Source organism: Helianthus annuus, chromosome 15 (assembly GCF_002127325.2).
Source record: "Helianthus annuus cultivar XRQ/B chromosome 15, HanXRQr2.0-SUNRISE, whole genome shotgun sequence".
In the NCBI taxonomy this organism is placed as follows: Eukaryota; Viridiplantae; Streptophyta; class Magnoliopsida; order Asterales; family Asteraceae; genus Helianthus; species Helianthus annuus.
In genome coordinates, this window is record NC_035447.2 from 136,667,051 (window position 1) to 136,683,295 (window position 16,245).

Sequence of the window (16,245 nt, forward strand, 5' to 3'; positions counted from 1 at the left end):
GGTCTTCCTGTGACCACCATTCCTTAGAGAAAGTCAGGTGAAATTAGAGAAAGTTGCAGAAAGTAAATATGCATGTGAGAGTATTTATGAATAAATGAATGTGTTACCTCATCATGGAGTATCTATATTAGCGAAATTAGCTCTCATGACAGTGACATCTTCATTCCAATTGGTGAAGGTGTGATCATTCCTTTTTTTCCTTTTACCACAAAAATAACTGAATCGGGTCCACATTCCCCATTCAACCCGGGTTAGTCTTGGTATCATGGGTCGTGGAATAAATTCAAGTCATACCTCTTTGTGTAGTATTTTTTTTTTTCAAAACCTATCATTTTTGGATAAGGAGGTGTTACAAATCAGTTTGGTCACATCAATTATTTATTAAACATAAAATTATGATAATAGTTTTATTTTCTATTTTATAATCAACAACTTATTTGTGAAAAACAAAAAAAGTTAATCTGGGTCAGCCTAACAATACTTTTAAACTTTTTAAACATTATTTCGTTATTAGTCAAAGTAATGTATATAATAATGAAAATGATGAAAGCAAAATACCAAATTTGGTTCCTGATTGTAACTATGAAGGATATTGACGTTCTCAATGACTTCACAACCTCAGCAGCCCTCACTGTTTAGCTCATAACCTGTATATATATATATTGACACATGCTTTCAAAAGTCAGTTACATATTAAAAGTTATTTCTTACCTAAATCAAAAGCATAATGGAGGGAAGAAAAGTTACCGGTTGGGCAGCCAGAGACTCATCTGGCATCCTTTCTCCTTACTCTTTCAACCTCAGGTCTATGTCTATGCATTCATTATTAACTCCCCTGCAATATTCCACAAAAAAATGATAAGCAATCTTTTAATTTTTAAACATATATGCGCGTAATATGTATATCCAACATGCACATCTTAGAGCATGATTCGAGAATTTTAATACGACATATGTATTCCAAATGTGCAGGAAAACAGGCCCAGAAGACGTCGTGTTCAAGGTCTTATATTGTGGTGTAGACCACACTGATCTTCATCAAGTCAGGAATGAAATTCACATGACTACCTACCCTTTGGTTCCAGGGTACGGTCCCTAATTCTATCGCTATGTACTCCGTGTGTTAATAGTTTTTGTGTTATTAAATGCGTCTTGCGTATTAGATACAATATCTAGTTAACATGTATTATCATTTCCCTACCATAACTAGAAGATATGATTAAATTATGTTTCCTTTGTAATTATTCTCGTTGTACTCGTATAAACAGTTGATTAACAATATACAATACCTTACGAAGTTTACATTATTCTATACTTCAGGCATGAAGTGGTGGGAGAAGTTATTGAGGTGGGCCCAGAGGTGAAAAAATTCGGTGTAGGTGACGTAGTGGGGGTCGGGTGTATGGTAGGATCTTGTGGGGAATGCACGCGCTGTAAAACGAACAAAGAACAATACTGCAACAACATGGTGTTCACTTACAATGCCATCTATAAAGACGGAAGCTTTACACAAGGAGGCTTCTCTTCTGCCATGATAGTCCATCAAAAGTAAGCAAAAACCGTATTAAGTACAGTGTCTTGTATATTATCAAGGCTTGGTTTTAAAAGGCGCGCGTCACATGATGCGATGCGATGTGATGAAATCGCATTGCTGCATTTAATGCGGGCATCACATAATGTGAACCAGTTTTTGAACAAATTACACCTCCAATTATCATGGGTCTGAGTTTTTCATATCTAATTGAACAAATCTTAACATCAGTTGAACAACGGGTTTGAGTATTTGAGCAATTTAGACCATCGATTGAACAAATCTGACCAGAGATGATGAGAATATCTTATATTTTAGTTTTAAAAAGTTAATAAAATATTATCCATGAACAGTGGCGAAGCTTGACCCGAATGATGGGGGGTCGAAAACGTATATACCCAAAACTTTCTATACGAAAACTACATACATAACACTACTGAGCGAAAAGTTCGGGGGGTCGGGCGCCCCCTCCCGCCCCTTCTATATTTCACCCCTGTCCATGAATAACTTTTTAGTACTTTTAATAACGAACGCCTAGCATATGTGATGCCCGTACATCACGCATCGGTTTTTGGAATCAAAATGCATCGGTTCGCCACACGCTTTTTAAAACTAAAACGTCAAAATCTGATAAAAGAATAAAAACATATACTGCAGCTATGTAGTTAACATACCAGAAAAGCTAGCCCCAGAGCAGGCTGCACCGCTACTATGTGCAGGAGTGACGGCTTACAGTCCGTTAAAACAGTTCATCGGCTCCAAAAAGGCTATAAAAGCAGGAATCTTGGGTTTGGGTGGAGTTGGTCATCTTGGTGTTTTAATTGCAAAAGCAATGGGTCACCATGTGACTATCATCAGTTCTTCTGATAAGAAGCGAGAAGAGGCATTGACCGATTTGGGTGCTGATTGTTTCTTAGTGAGCTCGAATTCCGCTGAAATGAATAAACTAAAAAACAGCCTTGATTATATTCTAGACACTGTACCAGTTAATCATCAGTTACAAGATTACATACCTCTTCTTGATGTTCAAGGAAAGATACTTGTTGTCGGTGCTGTTCCTGAGCCGCTGCAGTTCAGTGCCTCCGGTTTGATTTTAGGTAACTCATTATATTATTGGTAAAAAATCCAATTTGGATTTAGAGTTGAGTATTAACTATTAAGTGATGTTGGACATTTATAGGGGGGGCGTCGATAAGTGGAAGTTTCATCGGAAGCACACAAGAGACACAAGAGATACTCGACTTTTGGGTCGAAAAGGGTTTGAAGACAAAGATAGAAGTGGTGAAGATGGATTATGTGAACAAAGCATTTGAAAGAATGGAGAAAAACGACGTGAGGTACCGGTTTGTGCTGGATGTGGCTGGGAGCAATCTTGAGTGACAGTTAATGTTAATGGCGGGACGACAATTTTAACGTTGTATCATTTAAATAAATCCAGTCATCCTTTTGTGTTTATGCACACAGTAATAAAAATGAGATAATAATAACAGCTACAAGCTTAAAGATTTCAAGTTACCGAATCATATTGTGCTATACATATAAGAATTCTGTTACTGATGAGAGTACTAATTCTACAAGAGTTTGATGGCTATTTAACTAATATTAGTTTTCAATTCTACATTAGTCATAAGGTCAAGTGTCTATATACCCAAAAATTTCTATACGAAAACATATATACCAAAAAGGTTTCTATAAAACTGAGGGATCGAAAACATATACACCCAAAAATTTCTATACGAAAACTACATACTCTGCACTACTGAGCGAAAAGTCCGGGGGTCGGCCGCCCCCTCACGCCCAACTTAAGTTACGCTCATGTGTTCAATGTGACCCACGACATAATACATACCGAAATTAATAAGTTTTGGCTAACCCATAAAACTAAGACTTTAACAAAAACGAGTATGTCCAAGTGGATTAAGATGGATTATGAATCAAATAGTCTAACAAACTATTTATGACAAACAAAAAAAATGATATGGGTCCTCTCAACAATATTTTGAATTTTTATTAATATTATACTTAAACATTATTTTGTGATTGCATATCAAACCAATGTATACAATAATGACAATGATGAAAGCAAAATCCAAAAATGTTTGCTCAAAAGTAACTATTAAGGAAATTGACGTCCTCAATGACTTCACAACCTCAGCCGGCGTCTTTTAGTCCTCCATTTTTTTATAAAAGTTTTAACACATACATATATATATATATAGTTATATAATGACACCTGCTTTGAAAAATTAGTTACAGACTGAAATTGTTTGTTAGCAAAAACAGAAGCATAATGGAGGGAAGAAAAGTTACCGGCTGGGCTGCCAGAGACTTTCCATCTCAGGTAAATGATAAGCAATCTTTCAAACATATATACACGTAATATGTATAATTATGTATACCCAACATGCGCATCTTATGGACTTAGAGCACATATAATTCAGGAATTTTAGTGACATAGGTTCCAAATGTGCAGGAAAACAGGCCCAGAAGATGTTGTGTTCAAAGTCTTGTATTGTGGTGTAGACCATAGTGATCTTCATCAAATCAGGAATGAAGCTCAATACACTACCTACCCTTTGGTTCCAGGGTATGATCCTTAAATCTATCGTTATGTGCTGTGTTTATTTTTGTGTTATCGTGTCTCGCATATTAGCTAGATACAATATAGATAGATGGAATTTATTGTAATAGCTTTAACGTAACTAGGAGATATGATTCGCTTAGGTTCCCTATGTAATTATTCTCGTTCTACTTCTATAAGTAGTTGATCAGTAGTATACAATACCTTACGTGGTTTTCATAATTGTAGGCATGAAGTGGTCGGAAAAGTTATTGAGGTGGGTTCAGATGTGAAAAAATTCGTTGTACGTGACATCGTGGGGGTCGTGTGTATGGTAGGATCTTGTGGGGAGTGTATGCGCTGCAAAACGAACAAAGAACAATACTGCAAAAACATGGTGTTCACTTACAACACCATCTATAAAGACGGAAGCTTTACACAAGGAGGTTTCTCTTCTGCCATGATAGTCCATCAAAAGTAAGCAAAAACCATATCCTCAAAAGTCAAAACTACACTTCATCAGTTCATTTCATATATATAAATTCTTAAACCAAAAGGTCAATATCTGCAGCTATGTAGTCAACATACCAGAAAAAACTAGCCCCAGAGCAGGCTGCACCGTTACTATGTGCAGGAGTGACGGCTTACAGTCCGTTAAAACAGTTCATCGTGATGCGGGCCCAAGCGTGGAAGAGCGGGCCATCCTGTATTTGGAGGCCCAAGATCGGGTCACTAAAGGGGCTTCACTGAAATGGCTCTAACTCGGGCTACGGGGGTCCGTTTGGGGCGTGTGACCAGTCAAAACGAACGGGAGAACGAGCTCTATCTTGCTGCAAACGCCTATGGCGGTTTGGGTCATCGTCCGGGCCGAGAAAACGCTTATTTCTATTAGTTTTTCCCATTTTTATGTTTTTTCAAGTATTTTGGGCATTTTGTTTTTGGGCTTGTGTTTGGCCCGTTGTCTTTTTTAGGCCCGTTTCGAATTTCTGTCATTATTTATATGTCCCTTTAGTCAATGAAACAATCAGACTTGAATTTTGAGAAAACTTATTTTTCACTTCAAATTCCGTGGCCTTTGGGTTGCAATTTGGGGGTTGGGAAAGAGACACACGGGTATTCGTAGAATCAACGTGTTGATCTTCGTTTATCGTATCACTCACTACATCACATCGACTCTAAAAAGGCTATAAAAGTAGGAATCTTGGGTTTAGGTGGAGTTGGTCATCTTGGTGTTTTAATTGCAAAAGCAATGGGTCACCATGTGACAGTGATCAGTTCTTCTGATAGGAAGAGAGAAGAGGCATTGACCGACATAGGTGCGGATTGTTTCTTAGTGAGCTCAAACTCAGCTGAAATGGATAAATATAAAAGCAGTCTTGATTATATATGAAGAACCAGGAAGTCAAGTTCAGGCCGAAACCTGTAAATGAAGATCTGGGTCTTGTTGAAGGTTGACAGAGTTTCCTGCAAAAGAGAAAACCGTTAGGCTCGCCGCAGAGATGGGAGGGCCACTCTGCGACCACCCTCCGGCGTGAGGATAAGTATTGGTAGAGAGAGAAAGTAGAGAGAGAAAATAGGGACGAAGGTTCAGAGAAATCGTACTTGGATTTGTACTTTGAAGGGGTATTTATAATAGTCAACTGAGATGACGTCATCCGTCTGGACGCACTTGAACGTGGGCTCGTCCTCGGAGTCTTCTGGTGCGAACGGACATGCTATGGATGCCCGCTCGATTGTAGTCCGGTCCGTCTCTGGGACACATGTTCGGCTTCGGACATGCGTCTTCAAGCCCCCTAGTTTGGGAAGTCTTTTTATGAAGACTTTGTCAAACTATTATTCCAAGCTTTTTTATCCCGTTTGGATGACGTGTCATGGTTGGAGTAATTTTAAAACAGGTTACGTGGCGTGTTTTGTATGGTGCGGGTGACCTTCTACTTGGACCGTCAGTCACCTACATGTGACAGTAACGGAACCCTTGTTGGGAATCGTGGGAAGCGACGGTTGATGTGACTGGCCCCTAACCGACTTACATTTCCTTATAAATTCAATTTTCACCACTTTATTTTTACCATTTTTTCCTCTCTTTTCGTTCTCTTCTGCTGTTACCCTCTCTAGTGTCTTCTTCTTCTCCAAAGAAAAAAGGTGCGTCCTTGTTCCTTTTTACTTTTTACAGTTATGGCTCCGGGTAAGGAGAACCTTTCGGAGAGTGTGAGCGTGCTTACCCAACGTCAGTTGGATAAGTTTATTAGAGAATATAGGATTCCCCTGGATCTACATCCGGTCCTCTCTTCCGGTACGGAAGCCATATACCCCTTTCGCCAAGGGAAATTCCCCTTTTACACCCGTGTCTGTAATTTTGCCAATTATAGGGTTCCTTTTTCGCGTTTTCTGATTAGGGTTTTGCAGTTTTTTAGAGTTCACATCTGTCAGGTTAACCCATTCGGCCTTAGCCGTGTTAACCATTTCGAGATTTCTTGTCGTGCCCTCGATAAGAAACCTGATTTGAACGTTTTCCGGTACTTTTACGAGTTTATCTCGGCCGGAGACTGGTATACTTTTGCACACCGGAAGAATGTCCCATCTCCATCTTCCAACGAACGGTCTAGTCTAAAAAACTGGAAAGATAACTTCTTTTGGCTAGACGACCGTTGTCTTCCGGAGGACATGAGGTGGCGTTTTAAGGACCAGTCTATGTCGTTTGACCTTGAAGAGGGCTTTGTTTTTAGTGAGAGCTTAGTCCGTGCTCTGATCGAGCATCAGTCCCCTATTCGTCCTCTTCCCGAGCATTTCCTTTGGTTAGGTCGAGTTAGTTTTTCGTGGGCCCGGGGGGATAAGGATTGGCCGATCATACGCCGGAAAAGTGATCGTAAGTTACGGTTCTTTATACCCCCTTCGGCTCTTTTATTTGTTGGTTTTGCTAACTCTTTTACTTTGGAAATGCAGGTGCTGCGATGTCGCTTCTTGATGCTTTGAAGGTTCCGAGCATGGACTCCTTCGATTTTGATTTTGAGCAGCAAGAGGATGTTCCGTTCATGAAGCAGGTTGCACCCTCTGCTCATCCTATTCGTGGTCAGGCGGATACGAACATACCCGTATCTTCTGCTGCTGAAACATCTTCCATTCCGAAGGACTCTTCTGAACAAGCCCTTGCCGAGACGGTTTCTCATATGCCGGCGTCTTCTAAGGAGGCGGGTGGTTCGTCCGGATCTCATGCTGGGCAGAGGTCAATTCTTGATGACGTGGACGATGATCCGGAGATACGCAGTCTAGACGAGGCACTACTGAATCAGCCTTTATCTCTGAAGAGTAAAAATGTTGGAGCAGATACCGACCTGGTGATCCGGTCCCGCAAGAGGAAGGGTGAATCTGTTCAGGTACGTTCTTCAGATTCTCTCCCCATGCCAAGATTGAAGAAGACGAAGGGGAGTTCCTATTCTGAAGGCACTGTTATGGAGGATCTTGATGAACATCTTTCTGGGGGTAAGAGCTCGAGGGAAGAGGCGGCCTTGGCCCGCAGTAGACCGACCCCGGCCTATTCAGGTGGTTTTGTCCCTGATAGTGAGGTGGAGAGTATGGAGACGGAGAATCCAGTGAGCGTGGATAAGGGTAAAGCCCATAGTGAGCCGAAGGTGGTCACTTTTTCAGGTACGCACTTGGGCTCTTCTCTGGGTCCGGACTTTTTTATGGATGATGAGGAAGATCAAGTGTCTTCACTTCCCTCATCTTGGTTCGGACCTGAGTTGATGTCCTTTTTTCGATATGCAGATCTGTTCTCGGAAGATATGGAGATTGACCCATCCACTGCTGAGGAGAAGTTTATACCCGACTGGGACATTCGGAACAAGGATACGGTCCTGGATGTTTTGACCGCTAAGATGATGCTCTTCAACATAAACACTCTGATGGACCATGTTCGAAGTCGGAAGATGAAAAACCCGGATCTTGGGGCCGCGGTTTTGACTAACCAAGCTCAGTCTAACATATTCGTGACAGAAGTTTATCGTAGGTGGGTTGAAGCGGAGTCTGTGCGAGAAAATTTGGAGAAGGAAGTCCGCTCTTTGAAGCGCAAAGTTCTCAAGAGCCCGGAGGTGGAGAAGAAAGTAGCCCAACTAACTCAAGACCTTCGGACTCAACAAGAAAAGGTCGCATCTTTGACGGCTCAGAATCAATCATCGCAGGCGGCTGCCGCGGCCGCTGCTGAGGACAGGGATAAGATTTCTTCAGAATTCAAAGTATTTTCTGAGTCCATGAAACAGAAGGACGAAGAACACAAAGCGGTTTTGGCGAAGATGGAGGAGTCCCTCAGCGGTGCCCGTCTCGCGTACGAGAGTATGATGGCTGGTACGCTCGCATTTCCGTTTTATTGAATTCTTACTTCTATTTTCTCTAACTTTTTTCCCAGAGCGTGATGCGTTCAAAACAGGGGAGGCTGATTTGAAGAGTCGTCTGGAGGAGATGGAGGTAGAGAATGCTTCTCTGAGAACTGAGGTCACGGACCTCCGTGAGACGAAGGTTTGGATGCTTACGGAAGGCGCCCAGCTTCTAGCGAAGAATATTCACAAAGGCAAGGAGATGACTGCTGCCGTGGCTGGGGTTAATAATGCGATGAGCGCAGTTGGTATTAACTCGGGTTTGCACTCCGGCTACGTTCATGCTCTGCAGAAAAAGACTCCTTTCCAAGAGGTTCCACTGTTGAATCGTAATGCTGCGGAGGAACTGAAGGCGGCGGTCGTTTGTTTTGATACTCTCAAGTTCCCTGTAATTGAAGACCTTCCGAAGCTAAGTGATGCGCCACTTCCTGAAATTAAGAAGGCCCTTCGTTTTGCTGGTGGTGATTTGCCGAATGAATGAGGTGGACATGCCCGGTTTTTTGGGGTATGCACCTTGGATATTTTTTAGGTAGTCCAGATGAATGTGAAGCTCGTCCGGCTTTTGTAATGATGTTTTTACTTTGTTTGTTATCCTTTTGTGAATGGTATTAAGACTTGTTCCGGTTACTTATGTCCGGTTTATATTTGATGTAACTATTTTTCACATGCGTCCATGCTAAAGGTGTACATTTTGAATTATTCTAGAACGTTCTTTTGTTTTAAGCGGATCCGATTTTGTCTTATTAAGGATAACTTGAAGGTCATACGAACGATGCCAGTTCGTCTTTTCCTTTTAGGGTTAGGTCCCTGGGTCCGGCCGGTGAGTGTTTGTGAGTTGCAACTTTTTAACATTTTATTTATTAGGTTCGGAACTTGAATTTTTCCGATGGATGCAAAGTAAGAAACATTTTTAATCAATCCGCGGGTACTACCCTCCGCGGTTCTTGTATTTTAACTGGTGCGGGAAAAAACATCCGCTTTACAGGAAAATTAAAATATGACGGAGCTCATAGCTTCCGTTTTACAATTATTTGCTTAAAAATCTTCTAAAGGTAGCACTTTTTAAGGTGCACTCCGTTCCAAGTACGCGGAACGGAGGTTCCATCCATCTTGATTAAAGTGTATGCGCCGTCTTCTCCTGCTGTTTTGATCTGATAGGGCCCTTCCCACTTGGGGGCTAACTTCCCCGTTCCTTCGGCCAAACTTGCTTCATTGTTCCGCATAACATATTCTCCGATCTTGAACCGGGTTTCCTTAACTTTGGAGTTGTAGTGTTTTTCCAACTCTTTTTTATATTTGGCCTCCCGGATTGCCGCAAGTTCCCTCCTTTCTTCGATTAAATCGAGGTTTAAACGGAGTTCTCTTTCGTTTTCTTGCTGGCTTAATTGTATGCGGGGCGTGGGGATCCCTACCTCTGCAGGTATGATAGCTTCGGTGCCGTATGTTAAGCTGAAAGGAGTTTCTTTGTTGCTTGTTTTAGGCATGGTTCGGTGTGCCCATAGGACGTGCGGAAGTTCGTCCGCCCATGAAACGCCTTCCTTCCCCAACCGTTTTTTAATTCCTTCTACGATACTTCGGTTGGTTCTTTCCACTTGCCCGTTGGCCTGGGGATGGGCCACCGAAGCGAAGCTCTGTTCGATGTTCATTCTTTGGCACCACGTTTTAAACGGCTTCTCCGCAAACTGTTTACCATTGTCGCTCACTATGCAAAGAGGCATTCCGAACCTGCACACTATGTTTTCCCATGCGAACCTCAGCACTTGGTCTCCTGTGATCGTTCGGAGGGGCTTAGCTTCAACCCATTTGGTAAAGTAATCGATGGCGACCAATAGAAATCTTACTCCTCCGGTGGAGACGGGAAAAGGACCTACGATGTCGATTCCCCATTTCTGGAACGGCCAGGCCGAGGTTACAGGTACGAGATTGTTTTTGGCACGATGACTTACAGGGGCGTGGCGTTGGCAATCTTCGCATGACTGGAGCTCGTTTACAGCGCTTTGATGCATTCCTGGCCAAAAATACCCGGCGTTCATGACTTTTGCAATAACCATCCTTGGCCCTGCGTGGATGCCGCATATCCCCCAATGTATTTCCCTTATAACGTAGCTTGCTTCCTCCGGGGTTAGGCATTTTAGGAGCGGGCCTAAGAAGGTTTTTCTGTAGAGCTGACCGTCGTGTATCTGATACTGCAATGCTTTCACTTTTAACTTCCGTGCCTGAGCCTTGTCTTCTGGGAGCGTACCATTTTTCAAGTAATCCACGATCGGAGTCATCCAAGACTTTTCGGCCACGGAAACTGACATGACCGGGCTCGTCTGTTGGATGGCCGGAGTTCGCAAGGTCTCGACTAGAACTTCTTTTGATAGATGGCAAAATGTTACGGATGCCAGTTTGCTCAAAGCATCGGCTTTTTTGTTCTTGCTTCTCGGTATGTGCACTATTTTGCAAGAATCGAAAGAGGAGATTAAACTGTTGACCTGCTGTAAATACCGAACCATATTATCTTCTCGTGCCTCGTACTCGCCACTGACTTGGTTTGCTACCAGTAATGAGTCGACATGAGCTAACACGGAGGTTGCACCTGCTTTGGCTGCAGTTTGCAAGCCTGCAAGGAGAGCCTCGTACTCTGCTTCATTATTTGACGTCTTGAATTCGAAACGCAATGCGTAAGTGTACTCTATTCCCTCCGGATCTATCAGAATTAAACCTGCTCCCGACCCTTCTTTGCTGGAAGCCCCGTCCGTATACAGGTTCCATACCTTCGGTAAGAGGGGTTGTCCTTTGATGCTTTCTCCAGTCGGGACCTCTGTGAGGAAATCGGCTACTGCCTGCCCCTTTACTGGACCTCTGGTACGATAGGTGATATCAAAGGCACTGAGCTCTATTGCCCATTTGGTGAGACGCCCGGAGACCTCCGGCTTCCTGAGGATTTGCTGGATCTGGAGATCGGTCTGTACTTCGATATTAAAAGCTTGGAAGTACCTTCGGAGGCGTCTGGAAGCATGTACCAAGGCGAGCGCCAGTTTTTCTACCATCGGGTACCGAGTTTCGTAGTCTTTCAAGATGCGGCTTACGTAATAGACCGGGATTTGTGCCTGATTCCGGTGCACTACGAGTACTGCACTTATCGCAAAATGGGACGCAGATAGATATACGGTGACGGTTTCTCCGGTGGAGGGTGCGGTCAAAGTGGGCAGGGACCCGAGGCATACCTTTAACTCCTGAAATGCCGAGTCTGCTTCTGGCGTCCATTCTATTTGGCCTTTTGCCGTTCGCTTTTTTAATACGTTCATGAAAGGGATGGAGCGGTCTGCTGCTTTTGAAACGAAACGATGAAGAGCGACGAGTTTCCCATTTAAGGACTGGATCTCTTTGATGGTTTTAGGAGGCTGCATGGAGACTACTGCCTTGATTTTATCCGGGTGTGCCTGGATTCCGGATCGTGTGACCCATACCCCGAGGAATTTTCCCTCTTCCAAGCCGAAAGAGCATTTCTTGGGATTGAGTTTGAGATTGATACTCCGAAGCCTTGTAAAGGTTTCGAGTATATCGTCTATCATGTCGTCTTCCTCTCGGCTTTTTATGACCAAGTCATCGACATAGATCTCCAAGTTTCTTCCGATCTGGGCTTTGAACGCTTTATCCATCAATCTCTGATATGTGGCTCCGGCATTTTTCAGACCGAATGGCATTTTGGTATAACAGAACAGTCCTTCGTTTGTTACGAACGCGGTCTTATCTTCATCCTCCGAAGCCATTTGGATTTGATGATAACCCTTGTACGCGTCCAAGAAGCACTTGAGACGGAAACTTGAGAGGGAGTCTATCTTCAAATCAATCTCCGGCAAAGGATAGCAATCCTTTGGGCACGCATTGTTTAGGTCCGAGAAATCTACGCACATCCTCCATGTTTTATCCTTCTTGGTTACCATTACTGGATTTGAGACCCAGGTTTGGTAACGCACCTCTCTGATAATACCGGCGCTCAACAATTTTCGTACGTCTTCGGAGATGGCCTTGTTACGAGCCGGAGCCATGTTTCTTTTTCTCTGGGCCACTGGTTTTATTGAATGTGACACGTTTAGCTTATGTTCGGCCAGACACCGGGGAACTCCAACCATGTCAGAGGTTTGCCAGGCGAACACATCAAGTGAATTGGACAATAGCTTCCATAACTTCTTTTTAGTTTGTTTGGGAAGCTGAGCTCCGATTGCAATTTTTTGCTCTGGAAAATGTGGGTGTATGGCCCATTCTTCTGTGAGAGTATTAGGAGGTTCGGCATTACCCTCGCTTTGTCGTATTTCAGCTACACCGATTGCTGATTCGGAGTACAATGTCGCTATTCCGGCTTCAGTGGGGAATTTTAATGCTCCATGTATAGTTGAACTGATCATTCCGAAGGCGCACATACCAGGTCTTCCGAGTATGACATTGTGTACGGATCGTGCTTCAACCACTAAATATGTCAAGTTGACAGTCCGAACCAAACTCCCTTCTCCCATTGTCGTTGGAAGAGTGATTTGGCCCAAAGGCTGAACTACTTCTCCGGAGAAACTGACCAGAGGCATTGACACTTGAAGCAATTTTGCCTTAGTCTGTGGGGCTAATTGTTGAAAGCACTGCTTGTACATAATCTCGGTGGCGCTTCCACTGTCAACGTACACCCTCCGGACCTTGTGTCCTGCAATGATTGCGGACACTATGACCGGTCCGTCCTTGACATCCTCCAAGCTGACCGGTGGGAAACCAATGGGTTGCTGCATCCAGGCGGCCAAATGCTGACTGGTCCGCTTGATGCCTTGGTTGTTTGCCCTGCGGATCATGCAAATTGCTGGTTGATTATTCGGATTTTCTCCGGAAGATTTTCCTTCCTTTACTTCTTTGACTAAATGCGACAGCTTCCCGGACCGTACCGCCTTTTCTATTTCTTGCTTCAAAGACCAGCAGTCATCTGTATTGTGACCCCGAGCATGATGGTAGTCACAATATTTCTTTGAATTTTTGTCTCCTGGGTTCCGAAGTTTTGGTGGGGCGGGGAAATTCATCCCCTCCGCACTGAGAATTTCACTGGGAGTTTTGGAGAGATCCGATAAATTGTAAAATCGTGATCCGGAGCTTTTCCCTCGTGGAGGTCTGTCGCTTCTACCGTAAGGATGTGATCGTCCCCTGTTCCCTGGAGCCTTATCAAACACCGATCCACCATTTTTCTTCCATGAAGACATCTTGTGATCTGACTCTGGAGCAGGATTACATGCATTCTTGCCTCGGGCGAAAGCCCTGGCTCGTTCCATTAGTATCTCCATCGTCTTCGGTAGATTTTCGTGCAATTTTTCAACTAACTGATTATTCCGAACGCCGTGACAAAATCCGGAGATCCGCAGTTGATCAACTACCCCACTGATCTGCATGCTTTCTCGGTTAAACCGGTCAATGAAACTGTCTAAAGACTCTCCGTCTTTTCTCCGGATGTTGTGGACTTCGGTAATCTCCTTAGAGTAGTGCCTTTGTTGACTGAAATTTTGGAGGAATAATCTTCGGAACTCCTAAAAGTCGTTGATCTCACCTTCATTCAACGCATCAAACCATACTCGCGCAGCTCCAGTTAGAGTTTGTGCAAACATAAAGCACCATGCTGGCATCGGCCATTGTTCTACTCGTGCAGCTCCGTCAAAATCGAACATATGATCATCCGGATCAGTTGTGCCATCGTACTTCTTCACCGTGGTTGGCATTTTGAGCTTTGGAGGAAGTTTGGCATGTGTGATACGAGCACTAAACTTTGACTTGGCTGTCATAGAAACTGGATGGTACGGCTTGGTGAGTTCCGGATCGCCAATTACATCCATCTGTAAATCGTTTCGTGTGGCCATTACTGGTGAAGGTCCGGAAGAACCTTGTACATATCCAGTATAAGCTTCTGAAGTAACGACTGTGGAAAATGTAGGAGTGATTATTGTCGGGCCCATTGTCCCCGTTGGTGTTTCGTCATGAAAGAGTCTGGTTCGCAAACCAAGGATTTGTTCATCTCTGGCCTGTTGCGCTTTTAATCTTCGTAGAAGACTTGCGTTTTTGGCGAGAAATTCTGCGTCGAACTCTGAGGTTTGCGAAGTAGGGAGTAAGATGAAAGGCAAGGTTGTTCCTGGACCTGAGCTTAAAGTAGCTGAGGTCGTGGAGATGACACTTGCTGGTGCAGTAATTTGCGTGCTAACAGCCGTAGATCCCAAATTCAAAGAACCTGGGGCCGCCATTTGTCAGTTCTTTGCTCAAGAAGTTCACTAAAGTGAAGGACTAAGAGCTTTAAGATCGGATGGCGCCAATTGAAGAACCAGGAAGTCAAGTTCAGGCCGAAACCTGTAAATGAAGATCTGGGTCTTGTTGAAGGTTGACAGAGTTTCCTGCAAAAGAGAAAACCGTTAGGCTCGCCGCAGAGATGGGAGGGCCACTCTGCGACCACCCTCCGGTGTGAGGATAAGTATTGGTAGAGAGAGAAAGTAGAGAGAGAAAATAGGGACGAAGGTTCAGAGAAATCGTACTTGGATTTGTACTTTGAAGGGGTATTTATAATAGTCAACTGAGATGACGTCATCCGTCTGGACGCACTTGAACGTGGGCTCGTCCTCGGAGTCTTCTGGTGCGAACGGACATGCTATGGATGCCCGCTCGATTGTAGTCCGGTCCGTCTCTGGGACACATGTTCGGCTTCGGACATGCGTCTTCAATATACTAGACACTGTACCGGTTAATCATAAGATACAAGATTACCGTTCTCTTCTTGATGTTGAAGGAAAGATACTCCTGGTTGGTGCGGTTCCTGAACCATTGCAGTTCAGTGCATCGGATTTGATTTTAGGTAACTCATTTTATTGTTAGTAAAAACATAGAATCAGACTGTGCTATATGAGTGATGTTGTTTATTAAGTGATGTTGGACATTTACAGAGGGGAGGTCGATAAGTGGAAGTTTCATCGGAAGCATACAAGAGACACAAGAGATACTCGACTTTTGGGTCGAAAAGGGTTTGAAGACAAAGATAAAAGTGGTGAAGATGGATTATGTGAACAAAGCATTTGAAAGGATGGAGAAAAATGATGTGAGGTACAGGTTTGTGCTGGATGTGGCTGGGAGGAATCTTGAGTGACAGTTAATGTTAATGGCGGGACGACAGTTTTCATGTTGTATCGTTTTAATAAATTTAATCGACTTTTCACATCTCAATAAGTATCAGGTAATAGAATCAGATTGTGCTATATGATATGCAAGATGAAGCATGTACTGCTGGAGAAGTTACCTTGAGAAAGTCGAGAAATTTTTGCCGCAAGTGCATACCAAGATCGTATTCTATGTTAACATATGGCAATAACTGATCGACAACGTAAGGTCCATCAAATCTAGTTTAAAAAATCGGTCCTAAGTACCTTTACTAGCAAAGGTAAGTATGGTCGTCTCCACATGGAATTCGTGGTTAGTGTTGATTGTAAAATCCTAGATTAATTAAATACTAAGAAAAATTATTGCTTCAATTGAGTTTTAAAAGTATAGTGTGATTATGGTTAAGAAAGTTACCAATTTAGAAGAATAGTAACCACCTCCGGATTTTCGATTGAATGATTCACCCAGACCTGTTTAATTAGAAAGATTCCAAAAGACCAGGTTAATGATTTAATTTGAGTGATAATTAAAGACAAGTTCTTAATAATAGCTCATGCAATTCAATTACTTAATCATTGCTAATAATCCTCCTAGTAACCAAACTACTCACAATGCAAGAACACCAAATGCGAGAT

The 16,245-nt window shown here is 43.1% G+C and overlaps 2 protein-coding genes and 1 pseudogene across 2 annotated transcripts; all 3 read left to right on the forward strand.

The window, feature by feature from the left end:
* Positions 1-691: 691 nt before the first annotated feature.
* LOC110912618 (probable cinnamyl alcohol dehydrogenase) lies at positions 692-3,051 on the forward strand. The gene is made up of 5 exons (XM_022157386.2): positions 692-804; positions 973-1,086; positions 1,321-1,548; positions 2,189-2,628; positions 2,712-3,051. The coding sequence occupies exons 1-5, from the start codon at positions 728-730 to the stop codon at positions 2,909-2,911; spliced, it is 1,059 nt and encodes a 352-aa protein (XP_022013078.1). The 5' UTR covers positions 692-727; the 3' UTR covers positions 2,912-3,051.
* A 770-nt stretch (positions 3,052-3,821) lies between these two features.
* LOC110914310 lies at positions 3,822-15,908 on the forward strand (annotated as a pseudogene).
* LOC118487208 lies at positions 7,041-9,079 on the forward strand. Its single transcript, XM_035983834.1, has 3 exons — positions 7,041-7,736; positions 7,857-8,432; positions 8,494-9,079. The coding sequence occupies exons 1-3, from the start codon at positions 7,043-7,045 to the stop codon at positions 8,940-8,942; spliced, it is 1,719 nt and encodes a 572-aa protein (XP_035839727.1). The 5' UTR covers positions 7,041-7,042; the 3' UTR covers positions 8,943-9,079.
* Positions 15,909-16,245: the final 337 nt, after the last annotated feature.

Excerpts from the sequence above, each read along its gene's own strand:
- LOC110912618 (XM_022157386.2), top strand. The coding sequence starts at position 728 with ATGGAGGGAAGAAAAGTTACCGGTTGGGCAGCCAGAGACTCATCTGGC. Across the intron at positions 805-972 it reads CCTTACTCTTTCAACCTCAG|GAAAACAGGCCCAGAAGACG; the intron begins GTCTATGTCTAT and ends CCAAATGTGCAG. Across the intron at positions 2,629-2,711 it reads TGCCTCCGGTTTGATTTTAG|GGGGGGCGTCGATAAGTGGA; the intron begins GTAACTCATTAT and ends GGACATTTATAG.
- LOC118487208 (XM_035983834.1), top strand. The coding sequence starts at position 7,043 with ATGTCGCTTCTTGATGCTTTGAAGGTTCCGAGCATGGACTCCTTCGAT. Across the intron at positions 7,737-7,856 it reads GAAGGTGGTCACTTTTTCAG|ATCTGTTCTCGGAAGATATG; the intron begins GTACGCACTTGG and ends TTCGATATGCAG. Across the intron at positions 8,433-8,493 it reads GTACGAGAGTATGATGGCTG|AGCGTGATGCGTTCAAAACA; the intron begins GTACGCTCGCAT and ends CTTTTTTCCCAG.